At 35.0% G+C, this 26,988-nt stretch overlaps 1 protein-coding gene across 3 annotated transcripts in view; it reads left to right on the top strand.

The window, feature by feature from the left end:
• Window positions 1-26,988, top strand: part of USP15 (ubiquitin specific peptidase 15) — a gene marked incomplete at both ends in the record, with an annotated part of 136,943 nt that overhangs the window by 39,791 nt on the left and 70,164 nt on the right. For all 3 annotated transcript variants that reach the window (XM_079714303.1, XM_079714304.1, XM_079714305.1), the window contains 3 exons: window positions 7,036-7,162; window positions 20,656-20,801; window positions 25,409-25,470. In XM_079714303.1, the coding sequence (XP_079570429.1) occupies window positions 7,036-7,162; window positions 20,656-20,801; window positions 25,409-25,470 (335 nt within the window). The remainder of the gene's footprint in view (window positions 1-7,035; window positions 7,163-20,655; window positions 20,802-25,408; window positions 25,471-26,988) is intronic.

Raw genomic sequence — 26,988 nt, forward strand, 5'->3', positions numbered from 1 at the left:
ATAATTGAAGTCCCAGTCCACAGCTTGACAACAACCTCGTGAGAGACCCCACGCCAGAACAGTCCAGCTAAGCTGCTCCAGATTCTTGACCCTCAGAAACTATGTGAGATAATGTTTGCTTTGTTAAGCTGATAAACCTGGGGTAATTTATTATGCAGTAGTAGGTAGCTAATACTGATTTTGGTTCCTGGAAGTTGCATGCAACCGTAACAAAAACTTGAGATGTGGTGGTGGCTTTGGAACTGGGCAGTGGATAGAAGCTGTAAGAATTTTAAGAGTATTAATGAAAGCCTAAAGTGCCTTGAATAAATTGGTAGTAGAATTTTAGACTTTGAGGAGGCTGCCAGTGAGATCTTAAAGGAAAGTGAGGAAATCTTGGAACCCAGTGATTTTTGTTATAAGGTGGCAGAAAGTTTAACAACGTGTCAATCTGCAGTAAACTGAAAGATAAAAAATATATTCATGAACTAAACGATCTGCCAAAATGTTGAAAGTACTGCTGGGTTTCTTCTTGTGTTGCCTTTAGTCAGATATGAGAAAAGAGAAGCTAAAGAAAGGACTGTTAAATAAAAAAGAGCCAAGACTTGCTAGTTTTGAAAATTAGCCTCTCCAGATGACAACACTAAAACTAAGAAATATTTCCAAGCAAAGATCAAACTCAAGGCACTCTTAAGAAAGCATGGTCTAAAGTTGAAGCCAAGGTTGTGACTGTAAAATTTCTTTGTTAAGACCTCAGAAAAGTTGAAGGTAGTGCCTCACAATACTCTTCAGAAAAAAGGGCCCTTTAAAGGATTTTAAGGTGTACTTTATACCGCCTTTCAATACGTGGCTTTTAGGAACAGTAGGGCTTCTAAGAAGCTTTAGGGCAATGTTCCTGAGCCTTCTCAGTATAAACCCAAGGTAGAAAGGACTTAACTAGAGGACATTTGTGGTTGTGACTTTTGCCTACTGGGTTGAACTCCAGTGAGATCCACTGGAGACACACAGTGTTTTCAAGAACCACTGCCATCTTGGACTGCAGAGACAGTATAAAATTAGAGAGGCCTTTGCCCTTGCAGACTGCTACAAGCAGGAATCAGACTAAGAATTTACTCAACTGCAAACATGTGCTAACTTCCATGAAAAAAAGGATGACTCAGAAAACAGAAGCAAATGTTATGAAGAGTCATTTTCATGTCAAGGCAAAAGTGAGCCCTAACCAAGGAACTTTCAGTATTTATCTTTTAGTTCACAGGCCTGTAGATCAAGAGGAACTATACTCGAGATGCTTAAGGAACTATGTCCAAGGATCCTCATCTGTACCTTAGTCAGATATAGATGACAAGTTTCTGAACTTTGAGTTGATGCTGTAATGGGATGAGACTAGTGGGGGCCTTTGTGGGGGGTGGAGTGTATTTTGCATGTTGGCGAGAGGGTCTGTGACTTATTAGGTACCAGAGGTTTGACTGTGGTAGGCAACCTCACAGATGCTCCCAAGTTATCGCCACCTCCTGTTATTCACACTCTTATGTAATCTACATCATACCAGAGTTGGTCTGTGTGACCAGTAAAATATGGCAGAAGTGATAGTATGTTGTTTCTGAGTTTGTAAAAGATACTGGAGTGCTCTCTGGCTCTCTCTTGGATCAGTCACTCTGAGTGAAGCCATATGCCATGCAGGCAGCCTATGGAAAGACTCACATGATGAGGAACTAAAAGTCTCTGCCAACAGCTGGAGAGGAATGGAGGCCTGCCAACAACACATGAATGAGCTTGGAAGCAGATTTGAACAACATGATTAACCACCATGACCTAATTGACATGCGTTGCACTTAATGCAGAATACAAAATTTTTTTAAGTGGAATTTTTACCAAAATTAACCACATGCTGGGCCATCAAGCAAATTCCAATATATTTCTAATGATAGAAATTATTCAGTGTATTTTCTGTCCTCAGGGGAATTTAGAAGTCTGTAACAGAAAGACAACTAGATGATCTCTCGGCTACCTAGAAATGGAACAATATACTTCTAAGTAATCCTTAGGTCAAAGATATAAAAAGTAAAATTAGACATATTTTGAACTGAAGAATAATGGTGCATCATAAAAGAATGACTAAAGTCATTCTTAGAAGGAACTTTATAGCTTAAATGTAAATACTGGAAAAGAAGAAAGACTGTACTCAAAATGAGAAGAAAAGGAAATTAAGCCTAATCAAGAAATAATATGAAGTAGACATTAATAACATAGAAAAAAAAAATTGCATGAAATGAACAAAGTTGACTCATTATAAAGAACATTGGAATTAGATTAGTAAAATAAAGATGAGTCCTGGCAAGACTGATCAAGAATAAAAGGAAAATAGGCCCAAGTCACCTATATTAGGAATGGAAAAGGGGACATCATAGCAGAGTCTAAAGCCTTTTTTAAAAGATTAATTTTGAATAATTTTATGTAATTTAAAAATTTAGGTGGACAGATTTCTAGAAAAATACAACAGTGTCGAAATAAATAGAAAATCTCAATTGCCTTCTCTGAATAAAGAAATTAAATCATTAAATAAAAATCTTTTCACAAAGAAAACTGTAGCTCCAGAAGGCATCACCAGTAAATATTCAACCAAATATTTAATAACACAATACCAAATAATTTACACAATATTAACAAGCCAAACCCAGCATTATGCAAAAAGGGAGTTAAAAAATGGCCAGGCTGGATTTTTTTCAAATGCAATTTTGGTTTTACTTTGAAAATCACTTACTATAATTTTTGTATTATCTGAGTAAAGTAGAAAAACCATCTCAGTAGATGCAGAAAAAGCATTTGATAAAACTCAATATCTATGTATGATTTTTTTAAGAAAAGCTAGAAATAGAAACCTATTTCAGACATACTTACTGGTAAAATATTCAAAGTTCTTCCTCTCCGATCAGGGACAAGACAAGGATAACTATATTAGAGGTCTTAGCCAGTGTGGTAATGCAGGGAAAAGAACTCAAAGAATAAGGATTGAAAATAAAGAAATAAAATTGTAATGTTCTAACAGACATGATTTTATATGTTGAAAATTCCAAAAGTTGTACTAACAAATCATTAAAATCAATAATTAAGTTTCACAAGGTGGTTGGATATAAGGTAAATATAGAAAAATGAGTTATTTATCAGCAACAAATAAAGTTGAATTTTAAAATAATGTTTACAACAGATCAAAGTACGTAGAAATAAACCTTACAAAATTACTTCTCTACAATGAAAATTATGAAACATTACTGAGCAAAATTAAAGAAGACCTAATGAGTTGATGGTTAGGGGGTCACCAAACTTTTTCTGTAAAAAGCCAGATAGCAAATATTTTCAGCTTTGTGGGCCAAAATGGTCGCTGTGGAACTACTCATCTCTGCTGTTTTGGGTGCAAAAACAGCCATAGGTGACACGTAAATGAATGGGAATAACTGTGTTCCAGTAAAATGTTATTTACAAAAATAGATGATGAGCGAGATTTAGCCTATGGATCATAGTTAGCCCACTCCTGATCTAGGTGCTGGTTAATTAACGTCTACCAACATCATAAAAAGAGGGGCAACTAGATATTATTTGCATCTTGTGTAGAATATATCTCACAATCCCTATGAAGTAGTCTTACTAAAAATTGCAAGAATTAAAAGATTGATGGTAAACTTTTCAGTTAAAAGACACTTAAAAAAACAAAAAAGAGACGAGACTTATCAGTCATTTGCAGTGTATGGGCTTCATTTGGATCTATATTAAAAATGATTTTAATTTAATTTTAATGTAATGAATATTGGATGTTAAGGGATTAGTTTTAATATTTTAGGTGTGATCATGTTTTTATGGTTATGTTTGAGTCCTTGTTTCTGAAGAAATATATCTTGAAATATTTGTATAGAATATCACAAGTAGGATTTGTTTGTTGTACGTTAACACCTGTGATTTCATAGTTGTGTTATACTTCTCTGCTAGTCTCTCTGTCTTTACCACTGGGTGTTCTCACCCTGATTCCAGGGACTGGGTCTAATTCACCTGTGTATTTCTAGCGCTAAGCATAGATGCTCAATAAGTGCTGCCAAAGTGAATGTAGCTAACTCCTCAAAAATAGTAAATGTGTCTATTAGGTCCAATGTTATCAAATTGCTTTAAAGTACTAGATTTCTTTAGAAATTACTTTCTGTTTCCAAGGGGGGAGCAGTCATATGCCGATATAAAGTGTAGACTACATTAGGTTTATCAGGTATATTTCATAGCTTTAGTCAAAATGCTCTTTAATATTCACAGCAAAATGAACAGATGGAAATTATATTTATTTTAATTTAGCATAAACATATTTCCCTAACTAACTTAGTAAAAAAACTTGACCTTCATTGTGGCCATGAATTAATAGAATCCAAGCACAGATTTCAACAACATTATAATTCACTTAGGAAAAAAACTCTTTAGCTGTCACCTCTAATTCTGAAACATAACTGATATTTCTGAACATTCACCTTTCTGTCTTATTTCATATGTGTATCTTAATGGTTATAATAACTAGGTAAATCTTTGTATCCTGTTTTTTCTAAGCCTGTTTCTTCCTGTTACAGTCTTAATAGCCATCATTTTAAATGATTATTTTCAACACAAACATTTTTAATGAAGGTAGGATACTTTATATAAACAAATATAAAGAAGATGCTATATATGAACAAGTAATATACATATGATTATGACACTAATACATAAATATGCTAATTATTTTTCTCTGCTGTGATGCTGTTGTATTCAAGCTTTCATCATTCATACAGTCTGGTTCTTTCAAATAAAAATTGTTTGAGGACAAACTCATATCTTCCTTAAAAGAACTGCTTTTTAATACACTACTTTTGGAAACAGTAAAATATCTTATAAATACAGTAGTAGTATTCTGAATAATGTTAATGAGGGTTTTAGCAATGTAAGATACTGTTGGAGAAAAGAAGAAAAATGAGAAATATTCTGAATCCCAATAAAGAGTGGGTTTTGAAATAATCTTGATTTTTTTTTTTTTTTTTTTTTGCGGTATGTGGGCCTCTCACTGTTGTGGCCTCTCCCGTTGCGGAGCACAGGCTCTGGACGCGCAGGCTCAGCGGCCATGGCTCACGGGCCCAGCCGCTCCGCGGCATGTGGGATCCTCCCGGACCGGGGCACGAACCCGCGTCCCCTGCATCGGCAGGCAGACTCTCAACCACTGCGCCACCAGGGAAGCCCCCTTGATTTTTTTTTAAATTTTATTTTATTGGAGTATAGTTGATTTACAGTGTTGTGTTAATTTCGGGTGTACATTAAAGTGATTCAGTTATACCTATACATATATCCATTCTTTTTTAGATTCTTTTCTTGTATAGGTTATCACAGAATATTGACTAGAGTGCCCTTGTTTTAGGTCCTTGTTGGTTATCTGTCTTACATACGATAGTGAAATAGTGAACTGATGTTTTGTTTTCATTGTTGACAGTGAGTTTCTGACAGTTAAATCACCAGATTCTTTCCAGGAAAATATCTATTAGTTTTATGAAGATTCTCATTTTTTAAAAAACTGTGCTTACTTAGAAAATATATACCTCAATATAAATCATAATGAAGGATTTTCTTATTTTTTGTTATTTTATCCTGTTTCTTTATCCCATTACCTGCTGTATTGTTAGTCATCCCCCCCACCACCCGCCAATAAAATGAGGCCTGTAGCTACCTCAGTTTTGGCAACCTACCGATGATTAGTAACTAACTTGATATAATATTATTTTAGGATTCTTACTCACATATTGACTCCCAGAGCAGAAATTTCTGATTAATAAGAATATTTGATTCCTAGCTTTACAGCTTCAAGTAATCTTAGAAATGATGTAATATCCTTTGCTTCCTTCGTAACTTCAAATAAGCATGAAGCAAAATCCTTCAAATAAAGTATAAAACAAATTCAATTAGTTCAGGGTTAAACAGTTGTATATTAGTTTGTAAAATGGGTTAAGTTAATTAACACGGAAGTGCATGCTGTTGCTTGTTTTAGAAATGTGAATGTAACAAGTATAATTAGGAGAATATATGTGACAAAGTATCATAAAAATTAGCATTGGACTGGATATTTTAAATACTAGACAAACTACATTTGAACTTTTTGAGCTAAAACAATTCCCTGCAAGTGAAAGACAAATTTATGAGTCCCTTATTGAATTGATGCAAAGCGTGTGAGTACAACAGTCATTTGGAGCCTCCCTTTTGCCATATTTGTCTAATGTATCACATATCAGGCCGATTACTATTTTCAGAAACAGTGTTCATGGCTGAAATCCTACAGTTAACCTTTAGAAGATCAAAAGGAAATATACTTATTAATAAGGTGAACCTAATATATACATATTTTCTCTTTTTCTGCCTTATTGCTTGCATGTTTAGCAGCTTTTTTTTTTTTCATTTGTTGCATAGAATTACTGAGTATGCATTTAAAGGTCAAACAAAGTCATCTTAGGATGGAAAACTAACATATCAGTTACAGGGCATAGCTGGATATTTTGGCAACAGTAATTTGTAGTTATTGTTTTAAAAGATTTATTTTAACGTATAGAGTGATATTATAGCTGTTGCTAACTGAAATTGTATAAAACTTACAATTTTTAAAGGTTTTCTGCTTGAGATCAAGTACTAAAAGCTAAAAGTATGTCTGTATCTTTAATCAGAGCTGTATTTACACTTTGCATTCACTTTCTCATCATAAATACTAAATGTATTCATTATTTATAGTATACCAAAGTATCTTCATAGACTAGTAGAATGCCTTTCTAAACTGTCTGTTAATGTTTGTGTCATGATTATTCATATTCTGTTAAATATTAAAATTTCCAAAAATGTTCCTTTCTTTTTCAGCTATCCAATATCTATTATTTTATACTGATGGGTTTTAATAGTTACTAGTTTCTCACTGGAGATCTGTAGTTTTTTTCTAAAGCCTCTTTAGAGAAACGTATTGTTATTCAGAACAGTGAAATATATCAAGCTGTAGCTGATAACAATTTGTTTTTTTTTTAGGTGGTTGAACAGGGTATGTTTGTAAAACACTGCAAAGTAGAAGTATATCTCACAGAATTGAAGCTCTGTGAAAATGGAAACATGAACAATGTTGTAACTCGAAGATTTAGCAAAGCTGACACAATAGGTAATGCAAGATCCTGTTTCTTTGTTAAACCATTGCTATTAGAAATTTATTTAAAATTCTATTTGTTATATGCTACTAAGATGATAACCATTTTAAGGGTTTATCCTTAGACATCACAGATTTCCAAGCATCATACAATAAGTCTTAGCTTAGAGTTGAATTATTTATCATTTCTAGGTCTACTTTACATTATTAAATGAGGTTAATATTTGTGCCATTTTACTTTAAAAAAAAATCAAATAATTGTTTTAATTTAGCATTTGAAAATACATATCATGTTTGTAACATGACTATAAATTGAAGTAGAACTTTAAATAAAAGCTTGCTTAGGTAAAACTTTGTCAGGTAATGTAATATATATATCAGTATAATAATTTACCATTCTTAGCATGGAAAATGACCGTTTTTTTTCTTTTTTCTCACAGTTTATTCTTTGGACTCTATAAATACAAAATTAAGTAGCTACTTACAGCAGCGGGCTTAGCATTAATATGACTCATTGATTTTTTTTTTTAATAATGAGTAGGTTACAGAATTATATATCAAATATAAGTGTGCCTAACTCCTTCTATGTATTTATATATCTTTATATATTTACATATCTACACATGTAAATGTATATTTAAATACATGTAAATTTATAATTCTGTTTAAAAGCCACATGTTAATTTAAGATCAGGAATGTATTGAATAACAAAATAAAACTCATAGATTCAGAGAACAGATTGGTGGCTGCCAGATGGGAGGGACTTGGGGGTTCGGTGAAATTGGGTGAAGGGGATTAAGAGGTATAAACTTCCAGTAAGTCATGATGATGTAATGTACAGCATGGTGACTATGGTCAATAATATTGAATTGCAAATTTGAAAGTTGCTAAGAAAGTAAATCTTAAAAGTTCTCATCACAAGGAAAAAGTTTTTCTAACTTTGTATGGTGACAGATGGTCACTTATTGTGGTGATCACTTAGTGATGTATACAAATGTTGAACCATTCTGTCATACACCTAAAACTAATAAAATGTTTAATGTCAATTATACTTCAATTTAAAAAAAGAATATATTGAATAAATGTTTTGTAAATAAATGATTATGCATTTAATAACAGAATTGCAGTACTTTTTGATAAGACACAACTCAAAATAAAAATTATAAAAGGTTGTTACTTTCAAATAAAGTTTTTGGAACAGAAGATTAATGGCAGTAACATTGATCTTGTTAGAAAGTGTAAATGGACACTGGAGAAGGACATGACACTTAATGTAGAACTTAGAAAGAAAGAAAGATTAGAAAATTTATGAATTATAGCACCGTATAGCTTTTCTTGTTGGAACCAGTCATTAAGTACACTTTATTAAAAGTAAATAAAAATATTTCTGAATTTCTTAAGTACATTTGACTTTCACCACATAGCCATTTCACTGCAGGAAAATACTTTTAACTCATAATTTTCATGAAATAGTACCATTCTTCAATTCCTAATGCTTGGTTAATCCTAATGTTTTTGCCAGACATTATGTATGGATTTTTTATTTTCCCTCTCTTTATTTACCTAGAACATTTGTAAGTTGAGATGCAATTTCAGTAAAGTCACACAGTCATCTTTCTAAAATGAATGCTTAAAATGTTAGGAACTCCATATAAATGTCATTTTATTACATTATTATGTATAAAGTATTATTATGGATAAAGTACTTAACTTTTGCAGTTCTAGATTTTTGGAACATATTCAGGAAAGTAAAACATTTCTATATCCTAAGAACTGAAAGTTTTAAATGTATCAAATTACATTAATCATGATATTAAAATGTACACAGAATCTTTCAGAATCTGTAAGTCTGTCCAACAAAGATGACCTATTAAAATTAATTCAGAGACTAACTTCTGAAATGTTCAGCCAATTGGAATATAAATAAACTACCTCTTAAATGCTTGATGTAGATAATGTTTTCTAGTTATTTTAAAGTTTGGTGTTTTCTAGTTAAAGTTTGGTATTAAACTTTTGGTATTAAAGTTTCTTTGTTTCTTACCTCATTTCTATAGGAAAATTTTATATTTATATATATATATATATATATATATAAGTTACATGAGACAATAAGAAACTTATTTTAGAACATTAGTTCACTGAAAAATATCTTAAAACTCATTATGTGAAGATCTAAGGTTTAATTTGTGAACTCAAAACAAGCATTTTGGAGTTTTTACATTAAGTACTAGGTAAGAATTGTCAAGGAGATGATTTGTAAAGAATCTCTACTTCAAAAAGTTTATGACTTACATAGATGTTAATTAGCATAGTTTAAATTTACTAATACTTTAAAATGCTACATACATTGGCTATATGCCTTAAAATTGTATATGAATAAATTTTTTCACGTAGCTAACATTTCTTATTAGAACAGTTTTTTGAAACTGTGTTGTCTATACTTTCATGGTTATTAAACAGTTTGTGGAGTAAAGAGAATGGAATGGAAAATATCAGAATAGAAAATATCAACATATATGTGTATAGTGGGTCACAATTCCTTACTGTAGTTTTAAAATCTATGTTAGAGCAAGTTTGCTTTCTAAGCAAAAATTTTTGCAAAAATTAATCAAGTCAGGAATTTTAGAAACTTCATGGTTATGGGTATAATAGTTAGCAGTTATTGAATACTTACTATGCTTTAGGCACTTTACAGGAAATTTCTTATTTAAACCTCAACATTACTGTACCCTCATCTTAAAGGTGATAAAGCCTAGGCTAAGAAAGGTTAAGTAACCTCCATAGGTTCACCCTGCTACCAAGTGATAGAGCCAGTATTTTAACTCCTTAACCCGGCCTCTTATACCAGAGTCTCACTTCTTAATTGGCTGCCTTATACAATCTGTGCAAATGTTAATTGGGTTGATTTTGTGTTTCTTTAGGAAGTGAGTTTTGAAACAAAGAATTTGATAAGAAAGGAAATACGAGATGTATATTTTTCCCTGTGTGTTTTTTCACTCGTGCTTAAAAAGGATCAAAATAGCTATGTACATGAAATACAGTATACAAATTCTGTAAACGGAATTAAGAAATATAAACACCTGTTTACTGTTTTTACCAAATTAATAAAACGTTCCATTTTCAGCTAGTAATGCCTACATTGATTTACAATAAAAATGATAGTAGCCGTAGGTAGGATCTAAATAATTTACCATGTTCAGAGCCAAAATACTTGGCCTTTTTAATATTTTTCTACCTAAATTGATATATTTGGGTATTGAACATGTATCAGTAAGAAAGATAAAACTTGTTTTTATTTTTTCTTTAAAGATACCACTGAAAAATAATTTTATTATTAAATTTGAAAAATGCTTTATGTTTATAAAATTTATTAATAGAACTGCTTAACTTTTTTTTTATAATTGCTTCACAATGGTGTATTAGTTTCTGCTTTATAACAAAGTGCATCAGTTATACATATACATCTGTTCCCATATCCCTTCCCTCTTGCGTCTCCCTCCCTCCCACCCTCCCTATCCCACCCTTCCAGTCGGTCACAAAGCACCGAGCTGATCTCCCTGCGCTATGCGGCTGCTTCCCACTAGCTATCTACCTTACGTTTGGTAGTGTATATATGTCCATACCTCTCTCTCACTTTATCACAGCCCACCCTTCCCCCTCCACATATCCTCAAGTCCATTCTCAAGTAGGTCTGTGTCTTTATTCCTGTTTTACCCCTAGGTTCTTCATGACATTTTTTTTCTTAAATTCCATATATATGTGTTAGCATACGGTATTTGTCTTTCTCTTTCTGACTTACTTCACTCTGTAGGACAGACTCTAGGTCCATCCACCTCATTACAAATAGCTCAGTTTCGTTTCTTTTTATGGCTGAGTAATATTCCATTGTATATATGTGCCACATCTTCTTTATCCATTCATCGGATGATGGACACTTAGGTTGTTACCATCTCCTGGCTATTGTAAATAGAGCTGCAATGAACATTTTGTTACATGACTCTTTTTGAATTATGGTTTTCTCAGGGTATATGGCCAGTAGTGGGATTGCTGGGTCATATGGTAGTTCTATTTTTAGTTTTTTAAGGAACCTCCATACTGTTCTCCATAGTGGCTGTACCAATTCACATTCCCACCAGCAGTGCAAGAGTGTTCCCTTTTCTCCATACCCCCTCCAGCATTTATTGTTTCTAGAATTTTTGATGATGGCCATTCTGACTGGTGTGAAATGATATCTCATTGTAGTTTCGATTTACATTTCTCTAATGATTAATGATGTTGAACATTCTTCCATATGTTTGTTGGCAGTCTGTATATCTTGTTTGGAGAAATGTCTATTTAGGTCTTCTGCCCATTTTTGGATTTTTTTTTGCTATTGAGCTGCATGAACTGCTTATAAATTTTGGAGATTAATCCTTTGTCAGTTGCTTCATTTGCAAATATTTTCTCCCACTCTGAGGGTTGTCTTTTGGTGTTTATGGTTTCCTTTGCTGTGCAAAAACTTTGAAGTTTCATTAGGTCCCATTTGTTTATTTTTGTTTTTATTTCAATTTCTCTAGGAGGTGGGTCAAAAGGATCTTGCTGTGATTTACGTCATAGAGTGTTCTGCCTATGTTCTCCTCTAAGAGTTTTATAGTTTCTGGCCTTACATTTAGGTCTTTAATCCATTTTGAGCTCATTTTTGAGTATGGTGTTAGCGAGTGATCTAATCTCATACTTTTACATGTCCCTGTCCAGTTTTCCCAGCACCACTTATTGAAGAGGCTGTCCTTTCTCCACTGTACATTCCTGCCTCCTTTATCAAAGATAAGTTGACCATATGTGCGTGGGTTTATCTCTGGGCTTTCTATTCTGTTCCATTGATCTATCTTTCTGTTTTTGTGCCAGTACCACACTGTCTTGATTACTGTAGCTTTGTAGTATAGTCTGCAGTCAGGGAGCCTGATTCCTGCAGCTCTGTTTTTCGTTCTCAAGATTGCTTTGGCTATTTGGGGTCTTTTGTTTTTCCAAACAAATTGTGAAATTTTTTGTTCTAGTTCTGTGAAAAATGCCAGTGGTAGTTTGATAGGGATTGCATTGAATCTGTAGATTGCTTTGGGTAGTAGAGTCATTTTGACAATATTGATTCTTCCAATCCAGGACCATGGTATATCTCTCCATCTATTTGTATCATCTTTAATTTCTTTCATCAGTGTCTTATAATTTTCTGCATAGAGGTCTTTTGTCTCCTTAGGTAGTAGTTTTCTGGTAGCATCTTTAGGATTCTCTATGTGTAGTATCATGTCATCTGCAAACAGTGACAGCTTTACTTCTTCTTTTCCAATTTGGATTCCTTTTATTTCCTTTTCTTCTCTGATTTCTGTGGCTAAAACTTCCAAAACTAAGTTGAATAAGAGTGGTGAGAGTGGGCAGCCTTGTCTTGTTCCTGATCTTAGTGGAAATGGTTTCAGTTTTTCACCATTGAGGACGATGTTGGCTGTGGGTTTGTCATATATGGCCTTTATTATGTTGAGGGAAGTTCCCTCTGTGTCTACTTTCTGCAGGGTTTTTATCATAAATGGGTGTTGAATTTTGTCGAAAGCTTTCTCTGCATCTATTGAGATGATCATATGGTTTTTCTTCTTCAGTTTGTTAATATGGTGTATCACGTTGATTGATTGGCGTATATTGAAGAATCCTTGCATTCCTGGAATAAACCCCACTTGATCATGGTGTATGATCCTTTTAATGTGCTGTTGGATTCTGTTTGCTAGTATTTTGTTGAGGATTTTTGCATCTATGTTCATCAGTGATATTGGCCTGTAGTTTTCTTTCTTTGTGACATCCTTGCCTGGTTTTGGTATCAAGGTGATGGTGCCCTGTAGAATGAGTTTGGGAGTGCTCCTCCCTCTGCTATATTTTGGAAGAGTTTGAGAAGGATAGGAGTTAGCTCTTCTCTAAATGTTTGATAGAATTCGCCTGTGAAGCCATCTGGTCCTGGGCTTTTGTTTGTTGGAAGATTTTTAATCACAGTTTCAATTTCAGTGCTTGTGATTGATCTGTTCATATTTTCTATTTCTTCCTGATTCAGTCTTGGCAGGTTGTGCATTTCTAAGAATTTGTCCATTTCTTCCAGGTTGTCCATTTTATTGGCATAGAGTCGCTCGTAGTAATCTCTCATGATCTTTTGTATTTCTGCAGTGTCAGTTATTACTTCTCCTTTTTCATTTCTAATTCTATTGATTTGAGTCTTCTCCCTTTTTTTCTTGATGAATCTGGCTAATGGTTTATCAATTTTGTTTATCTTCTCAAGGAACCATCTTTTAGTTTTATTGATCTTTGCTATCATTTCCTTCATTTTTTTTCATTTATTTCTGATCTGATCTTTATGATTTCTTTCCTTCTGCTAACTTTGGGGGTTTTTGTTCTTTTTCTAATTGCTTTAGGTGCAAGGTCAGGTTGTTTACTCAAGATGCTTCCTGTTTCTTAAGGTGGGATTGTATTGCTATAAACTTCCCTCTTAGAACTGCTTTTGCAGCATCCCATAGGTTTTGGGTCGTCGTGTCTCCATTGTCATTTGTTTCTAGGTATTTTTTTATTTCCTCTTTGATTTCTTCAGTGATCACTTTGTTATTAAGTAGTGTATTGTTTAGCCTCCATGTGTTTGTATTTTTTACAGATCTTTTCCTGTAATTGATATCTAGTCTCATAGCGTTGTGGTCGGAAAAGATACTTGATACAATTTCAATTTTCTTAAACTTACCAAGGCTTGATTTGTGACCCAACATATGATCTATCCTGGAGAATGTTCCATGAGCACTTGAGAAAAATGTGTATTCTGTTGTTTTTAGATGGAATGTCCTATAAATATCAATTAAGTCCATCTTGTTTAATTTATCATTTAAGGCTTGTGTTTCCTTATTTATTTTCATTTTGGATGATCTGTCCATTGGTGAAAGTGGTGTTTTAAAGTCCCCTACTGTGAATGTGTTACTGTCGATTTCCCCTTTTATGGCTGTTAGTATTTGCCTTATGTACTGTGATGCTCCTATGTTGGGTGCATAAATATTTACAATTGTTATATCTGCTTCTTGGATCGATCCCTGGATCATTATGTAGTGTCCTTCTTTGTTTCTTGTAAGTCTTTATTTTAAAGTCTATTTTGTCTCATATGAGAATTGCTACTCCATCTTTCTTTTGATTTCCATTTGCATGGAATATCTTTTACCATCCCCTTACTTTCAATCTGTATGTGTCTCTAGGTCTGAAGTGGGTCTCTTGTAGACAGCATATATATGGGTCTTGTTTTTGTATCCATTCAGCCAATCTGTGTCTTTTGGTGGGACCATTTAGTCCATTTACCTTTAAGGTAATTATTGATATGTATGTTCCTGTTCCCATTTCCTTAATTGTTTTGCGTTCGTTATTGTAGGTCTTTTCCTTCTTTTGTGTTTCTTGCCTAGAGAGCTTCCTTTAGCATTTGTTGTGAAGCTGGTTTGGTGGTGCTGAACTCTCTCAGCTTTTGCTTGTCTGTAAAGGTTTTAATTTCTCCATCAAATCTGAATGAGATCCTTGCAGGGCAGAGTAATCTTGGTTGCAGGTTTTTCTCCTTCATCACTTTCAATATGTCCTGCCAGTCCCTTCTGGCTTGCAGAGTTCCTGCTGAAAGATCAGCTGTTAACCTTATGGGGATTCCGTTGTGTGTTATTTGTTGTTTTTCCCTTGCTGCTTTTAATATGTTTTCTTTGTATTTAACTTTTGACAGTTTGATTAATATGTGTCTTGGTGTATTTCTTCTTGGATTTATTCTGTATGGGACTCTGTGCCTCCTGGACTCAATTAACTATTTCCTTTCCCATATTAGGGAAGTTTTCAACTATAATCTCTTCAAATATTTTCTCAGTCCCTTTCTTTTTCTCTTCTTCTTCTGGAACCCCTATAATTCGAATGTTGGTGCGTTTAATGTTGTCCCAGAGGTCTCTGAGAGTGTCCTCAGTTCTTTTCATTCTTTTTTCTTTATTCTGCTGTGCAGCAGTTATTTTTACTATTTTATCTTCCAGGTCACTTATCCGTTCTTCTGCCTCAGTTATTCTGCTATTGATCCCATCTAGAGTATTTTTAATTTCATTTATTGTGTTGCTTATCGTTGCTTGTTTCATCTTTAGTTCTTCTAGGTCCTTGTTAAATGTTTCTTGCATTTTGTCTATTCTATTTCCAAGATTTTGGATCATCTTTACTATCATTATTCTGAATTCTTTTTCAGGTAGACTGCCTATTTCCTCTTCATTTGTTAGGTCTGGTGGGTTTTTATCTTGCTCCTTCACCTGCTGTGTGTTTTTCTGTCTTCTCATTTTGCTTATCTTACTGTGTTCGGCGTCTCATTTTTGCAGGCTTCAGGTTCGTAGTTCCCGTTGTTTTTGGTGTCTGTCCCCAGTGGCTAAAGTTGGTTCAGTGGGTTGTGTAGGCTTCCTGGTGAGGGGACTAGTGCCTGTGTTCTGGTGGATGAGGCTGGATCTTGTCTTTCTGGTGGGCAGGTCCACGTCTGGTGGTGTGTTTTGGGGTGTCTGTGGACTTATTATGATTTTAGGCAGTCTCTCTGCTAATGGGTGGGGTTGTGTTCCTGTCTTGCTAGTTGTTTGGCATAGGGTGTCCAGCACTGTAGCTTGCTGGTCGTTGAGTGAAGCTGGGTGCTGGTGTTGAAATGGAGATCTCTGGGAGATTTTTGCCATTTGATATTATGTGGAGCTGGGAGGTCTTTGTGGACCAGTGTCCTGAAGTTGGCTCTCCCACCTCAGAGGCACAGCACTAACTGCTGGCTGCAGCACCAAGAGCCTTTGATCCACATGGCACAGAATAAAAGGGAGAAAAAGTAGAAAAAAAGAATTAGTATAAGGAAGGAAGGAAGGAAGGAAGAAAGAGAGGGAGGGAGGAAAGGAAGGAAGAAAGAAGAAAGAAAGGAGGGAGGGAGGAAGGGAGGAAAAAAGAGAGAAGATAAAGTAAAATAGAATACAGTATGATAAAATATAATAAAGTTATTAAATTAAAAAATAATTATTAAGCAAAAAATTTTTTTTAAAAAACGGATGGATAGAACCCTGGGACAAATGGTGGAAGCAAAGCTATACAGACAAAATCTCACACAGAAACATACACATACACACTCACAAAAAGAGGAAAAGGGGAAAAAATCATAAATCTTCCTCTCAAAGTCCACCTCCTCAATTTGGGATGATTCATTGTCTAAAGGAGGGAAGGAAGGGAAGGAAGAAAAGAAAGAAAGAAGATAAATTAAAATAAAGTAAGATAAAATAGTTATTAAAATAAAACAATTATTAAGAAAAAAATTTAAAAAAAAGAAAAAAAAGGACGGATAGAACCCTAGGACAAATGGTGGAAGCAAAGCTGTACAGACAAAATCTCACACAGAAACATACACACTCACAAAAAGAGGAAAAGGGGAAAAAATCATAGATCTTGCTCTCAAAGTCCACCTCCTCAATTTAGGATGATTCGTTGTCTATTCATGTATTCCACAGATGCAGGGTACATCAAGTTGATTGTGGAGCTTTAATCCGCTGCTTCTGAGGCTGCTGGGAGAGATTTCCCTTTCTCTTCTTTATTCTCACAGCTCCCGGGTCTCAGCTTTGGATTTGGCCCCGCCTCTGCGTGTAGATCCCCGGAGGGCGTCTGTTGTTTCCTCAAACAGGACGGGGTTAAAGGAGGAGCCGCTTCGGGGACCCTGGCTCACTCAGGCCGGGGGGAGGGAGGGGTATGGAGTGTGGGGCGAGCCTGTGGCGGCAGAGGCCGGCGTGACTTTGCACCAGCCCAAGGTGTGCCATGCGCTCTCCCGGGGAAGCTGTCCCGGGACCCCGGCAGTGGTGGGCTGCATAGGCTCCCCGGAAAGGGGGCGTGGACAGTGACCTGCGCTCGCACACAGGCCTCTTGGCGTCGGCAGCAGCAGCCCCAGCCTCCCACGCCCGTCTCTGGGGTCCGCACTTTTAGCCAAGGCTCGCGCCCGTCTCTGGAGCTCCTTTAAGCAGCGCTCTTAGTCCCCTCTCCTCGCGCACCAGGAAACCAAGAGGGAAGAAAAAGTCTCTTGCCTCTTCCGCAGGTCCAGACTTTTTTCCGGACTCCCTCCCGGCCAGCCGTGGTGCACTAACCCCTTCAGGCTGTGTTCACACAGCCAACCCCAGTCCTCTCGCTGCGCTCTGACTGAAGCCCGAGCCCCAGCGGCCACGCAGACAAGCGTCTCGGGCTGGTGAGTGCCCGTCGGCACCTATCCTCTGTGCGGGAATCTCTCCGCTTTGCCCTCCGCACCCCTGTTGCTGTGTTCTCCTCCGTGGCTCTGAAGCTACCCCCCTCCGCCACCCGCAGTCTCCACCTGCGAAGGGGCTTCCTAGTGTGGAAACCTTTCCTCCTTCACGGCTCCCTCCCACTGGTGCAGGTCCCGTCCCTATTCTTTTGTCTCTGTTTATTCTTTTTTCTTTTGCCCTACCCATGTACGTGGGGAGTTTCTTGCCTTTTGGGAGGTCTGAGGTCTTCTGCCAGCGTTCAGTAGGTGTTCTGTAGGAGTTGTTCCACGTGTAGATGAATTTCTGGTGTATCTGTGGGGAGGAAGGTTATCTCCGCGTCTTACTCTTCCGCCATCTTCCCCTCCCTCACTGCTTAACTTTCTTAGTAAATGTTCCTACTAGAAATGTGTCACAATAATTTTATTTCTGTTATCTGTGTTAATATTTTTTTATCTCTTTATGCTTTTCATTAACTGCCTAATAGAGTCGGATTAATATACAGAAAAATATGCACATGTTCTCAATACCTTGACATTCTCAACTCCAGTGATCTTGGTCTGCATCCAGCCTCAACCACCAGTTCCCATAGATATACCTTAGGCTGTCATTATCTACAACTGCAGTTGCCAAAATTCAGTTTAAGCAAACTGCTTTCTGGCTACCACTTCCTCTGCTCCCGTTCTCTCTTGAACCCACTAAATCAGACCAACCACTTCCTTGGTTCTGCTTCTGTGATGGTCTCTAATTACTTCTACATTGATACATCCAGTGGTCGAAGTCTTCCATTTCTTAACGTGCCAGCAAAAATTAACATACTTACTCACTTTTCCATCTAGAAATATTTTCTCTTCACATGGCTGCCAGGGCACAAGTTCTCACTGGCTGCATCTTCACAGAGTCCTTTGTAAGTTCCTCTTCATATTTCTGACCTCAAAACATCAGTGTGATATGCTTAGTCCTTGTATCTTCTTTCTTTTCCTTGAAGACTTCCTCTAGTCCCCTGGCTTTAAATACTTTTATGTATATTGATGTCTTATATCTCCTACCCAAACTCTCCCTTAATTCCAGTTTCAACCATTCCATATCTTCACATGTGTCTGATGAGAATCTAAAGATAACATATATGAAACTAAACTCTCTCCCTTCCCCCTGAAACCTACTACTCTGTCATTTTTCCTCATCTGAGTAATCGTCACTTGCACACTTCTAATTGCTCAGGCCAAAACCCTTGGTATCATGATGATTGTCTTGTATTTCTCACCCTGCATATAATTTAGCAACGTATCTTCTAAGCAGTGCCTTCAGAATCTACTCCCAGTCTGACCACTTAACATTGCTTCCACTGTTACCCCCTTGGTTTGGATTTCTGTAGTAGCCTAGTCTCTCTCACCCTTGACATCCTGCAGTTTGTTTTCACTAGCAGCAAAAGTGAACATTTGAAGTGTCAATTGGATCATACCACTTCTCTGCTCAAAACTCCTAAATGACTTCCCTTCTTAATCAGATAAAATAGAGTACTTTCATAACTGCCTCAATTCCGTATGGTCCTACATGAGTACCTTTATGGTCTTATTTCCACCTTGCTCATTCCACTTCAGCCACATTGGTACACCGTTCTGTTCTAAAACATGCCAAATACATTCCCATCTCAGGGTCTTTGCATTACCCTTTTCAAAACTCAATAAAGGGGGCATTTCCATATGTGTTGGTATATATTATATTATGTATATAAATATGTATGTATTAATAGAAAAAAATGCCTGGAAGAAGAAGTATCAAAATGTTAACAGTGGTTATCTCTAGGTGGACGTTTTATTTGTACTTGTATTTTCTGAATTTTTGCAATGAGCAAGATTTATTTCTTCAATCAGGAAAGAAGTATTCATTTTTATAGAAAGACTAAAATGACCTCCCTTCCTTGGCTTCTTCCTCTTTCGTCCTTCCTACGTTACTTTCTGTTTCTTGATCTGGGTACTGCTTACACGAGTGTATCCACTATAGAAGTTTATCATTATATACTGACGATTTGTGCATTTTTCCATATACATTTACACTTCAATTAAAAAAAAATTAATGCCGCCAAAATAGAAAGCAGTACTTACAGTATATTTATATTTATTTAATGTAATTTTTTTAATGTTCTGGCTAGTTTGCATTAAGTTTTGAAATACACTGTAGTATTTACTACTTATTTAATGCCTTAATCAAACTGTCATTGACTATAAGACTATTAAAGAACATTAGCTGCTAAGTAAAACATAAACAGTGTTATTGGACTAAGTTTAATTATGTAAGATAGATGTGGGTTTTTATATTTTTTAAGAGAGCATGTATTTTTAGGTTTAGTATTTTACAAATAATGTTTTGTCCAAAATTAATCAAGTATTCTAAAATTTAGAAGTATTTCATATTTCTTTATATGTCATAAAATATATTAAGTGTAATTTTCTTGAGTCTAAGTTAAGTAAGTTATTGACCAGAATTTGATAGATATGGTAGTATTTTCTAATATCTCTTTCTAATGTTTAAGTACTTTAAAAGATTCATCTAAATATGGTACCGGAACTTAATTACTCTCAAACATGTAGACACTCCTATATCTTATTTTACAGCAGATTAAGCTGCTCCAGTTTTTTTAAAAAAAGACTTCTTCCATTCAGATAATTGGTTTAGAAATAAAGAAAATATATGGCTTTACCTTGGAAATAAGAAATTTTGACCAATTCAGACCTCTCTTCAAAGAAGGCACTTTTCTTTGTGTCCCTGTAATCTATTTAATTTTAGTTAGCTATTTAAACTGTAAATTGTATTCAACTTAATACAAATTATTCTTAAATTGGTTATAACTTAAAATACTTTTTATCTGTGGCATCTCTGAGTCATATTTAATTTCTAACATATCATTAGAAAATATATTGATTTTATAATGTGTAAAAAGTTAAAGTTCATCCTGTATAACATAAATTATATTTAATTGTTATATGATTGAACTCTTACCTTTTTAGGTCTTATTGTCCCAAAGTAATCATCTGAGTTATAATTACCATTTTGTTCCTAAAAAGTATACCTGGTCTTAAAATTTTTCTTTATTGTTTTTATGTATTTCCTACATATTTGTTCATCTATTCTTGCTATTATATCAGTAATTTAAATGTAGGATTTTTATGCTAGTGAGCACTTAACTCTCTGTGGTATATTTTTAAATATTATATTTACATATATTTCCTCCTTAAATCTAGATACAATTGAAAAGGAAATAAGAAAAATCTTCAATATTCCAGATGAAAAGGAGACCAGATTGTGGAACAAATACATGAGTAATACATTTGAACCACTGAATAAGCCAGACAGCACCATTCAGGATGCTGGTTTATACCAAGGACAGGTATTTTTTAGCAATACTGTTTATTTTAAGCATACTATACATGAAGTTTTTGGGAGTCACAAACTTTATGGCTATCCTGACAATCTATAATTGGTTCTACTGTTTCTGGTTTCCTCTTTCTAACTCCTCTCTATCCCTGCTGGTCACTAATTATAACTTCTGCTTCTCTCCTTGAGCTTGAGAATAACCTACTTTTTAAAAAGAAATTATTTTCCACTGAAAAATAGCTAATATAATAAGGGGTCAGCAAACTTTTTGTAAAGGATCAAATAATAAATATTTTTGGCTCAGCAGTCTGTAAGGTCTCTGTTACGACTACAACTTTGCCATTGTAGTAGCAAGAAAGTAGCCATAAACAATATGTAAAAAATAGATATGGCTATGTTCCAACAAACTTTATTTACAAAAGCAGTCAGTGAGCTAAGTGAACTTAGTTTGCCAACCCCTGCTAGAAGGTATCAACCCCCAATTTGGTCTTTCTTTATGACAGAATCTAAAGAAATGAATGTGTTGAGAAATGAAGACTTTTAGACACAATCAGCAAATTCTACTGATTCCACCTTCTAAATATCTCTTTAATTAACGTTTGTATCCCATTCTTACCCCTTACCTTTCCATAATCTCTTAACAAATCCCTCTGCTTCCAGTCTTCTGCATGTTCGTTCTCAGTCTTCCGTATTTCTGTCAGAATACTCTTTCTAAAATCTAAACCTTAGGGCTTCCCTGGTGGCGCAGTGGTTGAGAGTCCGCCTGCCGATGCAGGGGACACGGGTTCGTGCCCCAGTCCGGGAAGATCCCACATGCCGCAGAGCGGCTGGGCCTGTGAGCCATGGCCACTGAGCCTGCGCGTCCGGAGCCTGTGCTCCGCAATGGGAGAGGCCACAACAGTGAGAGGCCCGCATACCGCAAAAAAAAAAAAAAAAAAAGTAAACCTTATTATTTCCTTTTCATAAACCTTTCCTGGCTCCTTAACAATTGTAGAATAAAGTCCAGGCACCTTAACGCAGCATGCAAGTCATGGTTTATCCTTTTGCCTAGTCTTCCAGCATCTTTCGATTATCCTTGCCTTTGGATTTACACTCTAATAATACCAAACTGAAGTACTTATAGTTCCCTAAGCCTGCTATGCTTTTCCATACTCCTGTGCTTTCATATATGTTGTTCCATCTGCCTGTTGTACCATTCTTCCCAGTCCCTGCATTCATCCAGAAAAAGTCCTTTCAAACATCCAAATATTGAAATTAAGCATCCCATCCTTTCATATAATCTAACCAGATCAGATTATTTATCCTTCAAATTCCAATTCAAAATTTGTCACATCATTTCTTGAGCCTTTCCTGATCTATTTATTTCAGTATCTAGTTGAGGTATAGGATTTGTTTTAATTTGGAGAAGAAATTTCTCCCTTAACTTCCATAGTGATTTACATATATGTCTTGTATCATTCATTAAGTTATTTATATATTAAGCTCCCCAACTAGACTGTGAGGTCCTTATTTTAGTTGGACTTTGTGTCCTATTTATTTTTATTTTAGTACCTAACCCAGAGCCTGCCACTCTAGTATATGGAAGTTTTTTGTTTTGTTTTGTTCTGTTTTATTTAAAATTAATACTGATATATGATGTAAGTTATTTTAAAAAATCAGAGGAACAGAAGGAAATTAATTTTTTAGCAAATGCCTACTATATGTCAGGTATTGTACTCGGCTATAAAACAGTGATTTTCAGACTTATTTTAGCCATTATATTCTTATATGAAATCTTATGAAATCTAATAATATGTGTTACAGTTAAAAGGAGTTACCCAGTTGAAGCTGAGTGTGAGACATTTGGAACTCTACTGGTTAGTCAACACTCCCCTCCTTAGCCAGCCAACTTCCTCTTTCTGTCTTCCAAATAGACATACACTTCTCTCCTTGGTTACCATCCATCAGGCCTTGAGGTAGCTCCAGGAGTACAATTTAAAATATATAGGATTATTTCTTTAAATCTTTTCAGTAATTGATTCTGAGTAATGGCTATTATTCTACTCATCATGTACATTAGAAAACCAAGGCTTAGAGAATTTAATTTGTTATTCTTGATAGGAATGCATTTATCAGAATGAAGATGACAATAAATTACTTTAATAAGATTAACTATCTTATTAAATATATTATTCTTATAAAATATCTTTAGGGACATTTGATCTTTTGAAATAGGAATTGTTCAAAAAACATGGATTAAATTTTCTAGGTTTTGTACTAGGTTTTATTTTCTGACTGATGATAAATGAGCTAAACACTATCTTAGACTTAAAAGAAGTTTGGTTTTTTTGTTTTGTTTTTTACTGAAATCAAAAGTATCCTCATTAGAAAGTGAAACGAAGATACATTATTGAAGAGTTTATCTCCCAAAATGGGTGGTCTTTATCTCTCTCCCTTGTATGTGTGTGTTCAATTTAATTAAATCTTAAAATCTTTTAAAAAATAATTTCATTTTGAGTTAAAGTTTTAACCATGAGCAAAATTTTATTCAGAAAATGATACATTTGAATAAACAAGTGAGTTTTAACATTTCTGGTGGCATTCAACATTAATATCTGTGACTGTAAAGACAAAAAGAATTTAAAGTACAAATACTGCTAGGAATTAAAGGTTACAGTTGAACTTTAAATATTTACTTGATTCTTCAGCTTTAAGACCTTCCTTTAAAAAACAAGCCATAAACAATGATATTAAATGCATAACTTTGAAATTTTCTGTAGGAAAAATCTTTTGTTTTATAACTGGTTCAAGTCCTCCTAGAGACAGTTTGTATGTATATATATATGTTTTTTTATATAATACAGTTTCTATGTAGATGTGTGTAGAGTTATAAGTTGTAGCAAAGGAAAACCTTTCTTCAGAAGTTAAAAACTACTCACTAAATTCAATTTTATAAATATGTAAAATATGTAAATATATATCAGAATGATGCCAGTTGAGCATAATGATTGTCTGTGGTAGGTAAGGAGAGAAATATGATCAGGGAGGGATCAGGATGGCAGGTATACAGTGCACTTATTCATTATATGTTACATATACTTCATGCGTGTGTTTTTTTGTTTGTTTTTGGCCACACCATGTGGCATGCGGGAATCTTAGTTCCCTGACCAGGGATTGAACCCATGCCCCCTGCACTGGGGGTGCAGAGTCTTAACCACTGGACCACCAGGGATGTCCCTCATGTGTGGTTTTTTTTTTTTTTTTTTTTTTTTTGCGGTACGCGGGCCTCTCACTGCTGTGACCTCTCCCGTTGCGGAGCACAGGCTCTGGACGCGCAGGCTCAGCGGCCATGGCTCATGGGCCCAGCCGCTCCGTGGCATGTGGGATCCTCCCGGACCGGGGCACAAACCCGCGTCCCCTGCATTGGCAGGCGGGCTCCCAACCACTGCACCACCAGGGAAGCCCCACCATGTGTGTTTCTTGAATGTAGGAAATAACTGTTTTTCTTTTAAAAGACAACTTTAGTATTTTAATTAGCTTACTCTTTCAACAGCAAGATTCCATGAGTTTTTTAAATCGCTGTTTCATTGTTATATGTCTTCTGAATCAGGCTTACATTTTACATGGTGAAGATCCAAATGCCAGCTTATAAATTGCCTGAAACATAGTCCACAAAAGTATATTGCTAGGAGTTTCCAGAACAGGTTGCAAGATTGCAATTTTAAGAAACAAGAGTTAATGAAACTGAATATGTAGAATATATGCAAAATTTTAATGCCTTGAATTTGCTTCAAGGCATGTTTTCTATATTATAGTTTTCCTGTGGAAATTTAGATATTATTATTATATTATTAATTATTTTGGTTAGTTTTTCTTCTTTGCACAGACTTGCCCCTAGTAAAATCTAGAAGAAAGCCTTCTTTTTTAGACTGAAACATACGAAAAAAGATTCTGGGATGTTTTAAAATAAAGTATAGCTCACCTTAGCCTGTACTTTTCATTTATTAGAGGTGTTTTTTGTCTACCCTGACCATGCTGCAGTAGGGAACTTCAGTCTGATTCTCACACACATGGCTCTATCGTTTATATATTAAAAGATTTTATAATTTTATAATGTAAATAAAGACAAATTTCAAAGCCCCAAACAAATTATGTGTAATTATGTATACTCTGTAATTTGGGATTATTTTTGCCACTGTTCCTCAGTATTTGCATAATAATAGCTGACTGAGATCATACATCAGTATGTTTAACAACTATAACCATTTATTCAGCATCTGTTTTTTGCACAGTACTTTTACAAGCTACAAATAGAAAAGGAATAGAAAATGTGCCCTAAACTCAAGGAACTTATATTGCATCTAGTTTTTTATACTTAAAGTCATAGACCCAATGATTTTCCTTGTAGTGTTTTACCTTCTTTCTTTCTGACCGTCATTGCTGACTTCTTATATTTAAGGTCTCTTTATCTCCCTTGGCCAGCTTTGGAATCAAAATGCAAATGCCTCTTCACCTTGTCTACTGTGTCCTTTAAGTCATCGCAGAGTTACTTTAGTTTCTTAGCATATACAGCTAATCTTCTGAAGCTATTTTAACTTCAGGGTTAAGGAAATACACTCTTTTATTGTGTCTTATTTGCAGGTGTTAGTGATAGAACAGAAGAATGAAGACGGAACATGGCCAAGGGGTCCTTCTACTCCTAAGTAAGTGCTCCCACTTTTTATGGCTCAATGCATGATGTTGAAGCTTTGATTTCAGATAATAAAATCCAGAATGATAGAAGAACCTAATTGTATATTGCAATTGTAAATATATATAGCTTCTTTATATTTTAATATTTTATTCTTGTATAGAAGTTATCTAAGTTGGCACTTAAATGAATATGCTGTAATTTAAAAGCCTTCCAATTCTAATCTCTTTTAGAATAAGGTACAGTATAAATACGTTACAAATGTAATGGTGCATTGTCTAATACAATCAAATCACTATTAAACATTTTGTTTAATATTTTTCAAGCATTTTGTGGTATTTTTAAAAGTGTCTGTTAAAAGAATGCTCTTTGTCAGAATGAATCTGATGTGAAAGCAACATTTTAAATCTAATCATGAAAGCAATATTTTATTTATTTAGATATGTGTTTTAGAATATAACAGCACAAGTAGAGATAAAGGAGTATAAGAATTGCTTTTGATGGTAAATGAGTGATTAGAAACCTTTTAAACTTTTTTTTAATTGTGGTAAGAAAACATAACTTGATATCTGCCCTCTTAACAAAGTTTTAAATGTGTGCACTTACAGTATTATTAACTGTAGGCACATTGTTGTACAGCAAATCTCTAGAATTTATTCATCTTATATAATAAACTTTATTCCTGTTAAAGAGTAATTCCTCATTTCTCCCTTCCCCCAGCCCCTGGGAACCACCGTTCTACTCTCTGTTTCTATGAGTTTGACTAGTTTACATAGCCTCATATAAGTGGAATCATACAGTATTTGTCTGTGATTGGCTTACTTTACCAAGCATACTGTCCCTTAGGTTCATCAGTGTTATCACATGTGGCATGATTTCCTTGCTTTTTTAAGGCTGAATACAATTCCATTGTATGTATATACCATATTTTCTTTATCCATTTATCCGTCAATAGACATTTAGGTTGTTTTCATTATCTGGGCTATTGTAAATTATACTGCAGTGAACTTGGGAGTGCAGATGTCTCTTCAAGATACTGATTTCATTTCCTTTGGATATATACCCAGAAATGAGATTTCTGAGTCATGTGCTAGTTCTATTTCTAATTTTTTGAGGAACTTCCATACTGTTTTTCATAGCAGCTGCTCCATCTTACATTTCCACCGACAGTATGCAAGGGTTTCAATTTCCCTACATTCTTGCTAGTACTTGTTATCTTTTGTTCTTTTGATAATAGGCATCCTAACAGGTGTGAGGTGGTATCTCATTGTGGTTTTATTTGCATTTCCCCTATGATTTCTGATGTTGAACATCTTTTTAATATACCTATTACCTGTCTGTATGCCTTCTTTAGAGAAGTGTCTATTCAAAGAAGTCTCAGGCCCATTTTTTAATCTGGTTATTTGGGGGTTTTGCTGTTGAATTGTAATGAGTGTCTTATATATTTGGATATTAACCCCTTACCAGATATGTGGTTTAAAGATTTAAAAATAAGACCTTATACGGGGAGGGGGAAGGGTAAGCTGGGACG

Source organism: Hyperoodon ampullatus, assembly GCF_949752795.1.
Source record: "Hyperoodon ampullatus genome assembly, chromosome: 11".
NCBI classification, from domain to species: domain Eukaryota; kingdom Metazoa; phylum Chordata; class Mammalia; order Artiodactyla; family Ziphiidae; genus Hyperoodon; species Hyperoodon ampullatus.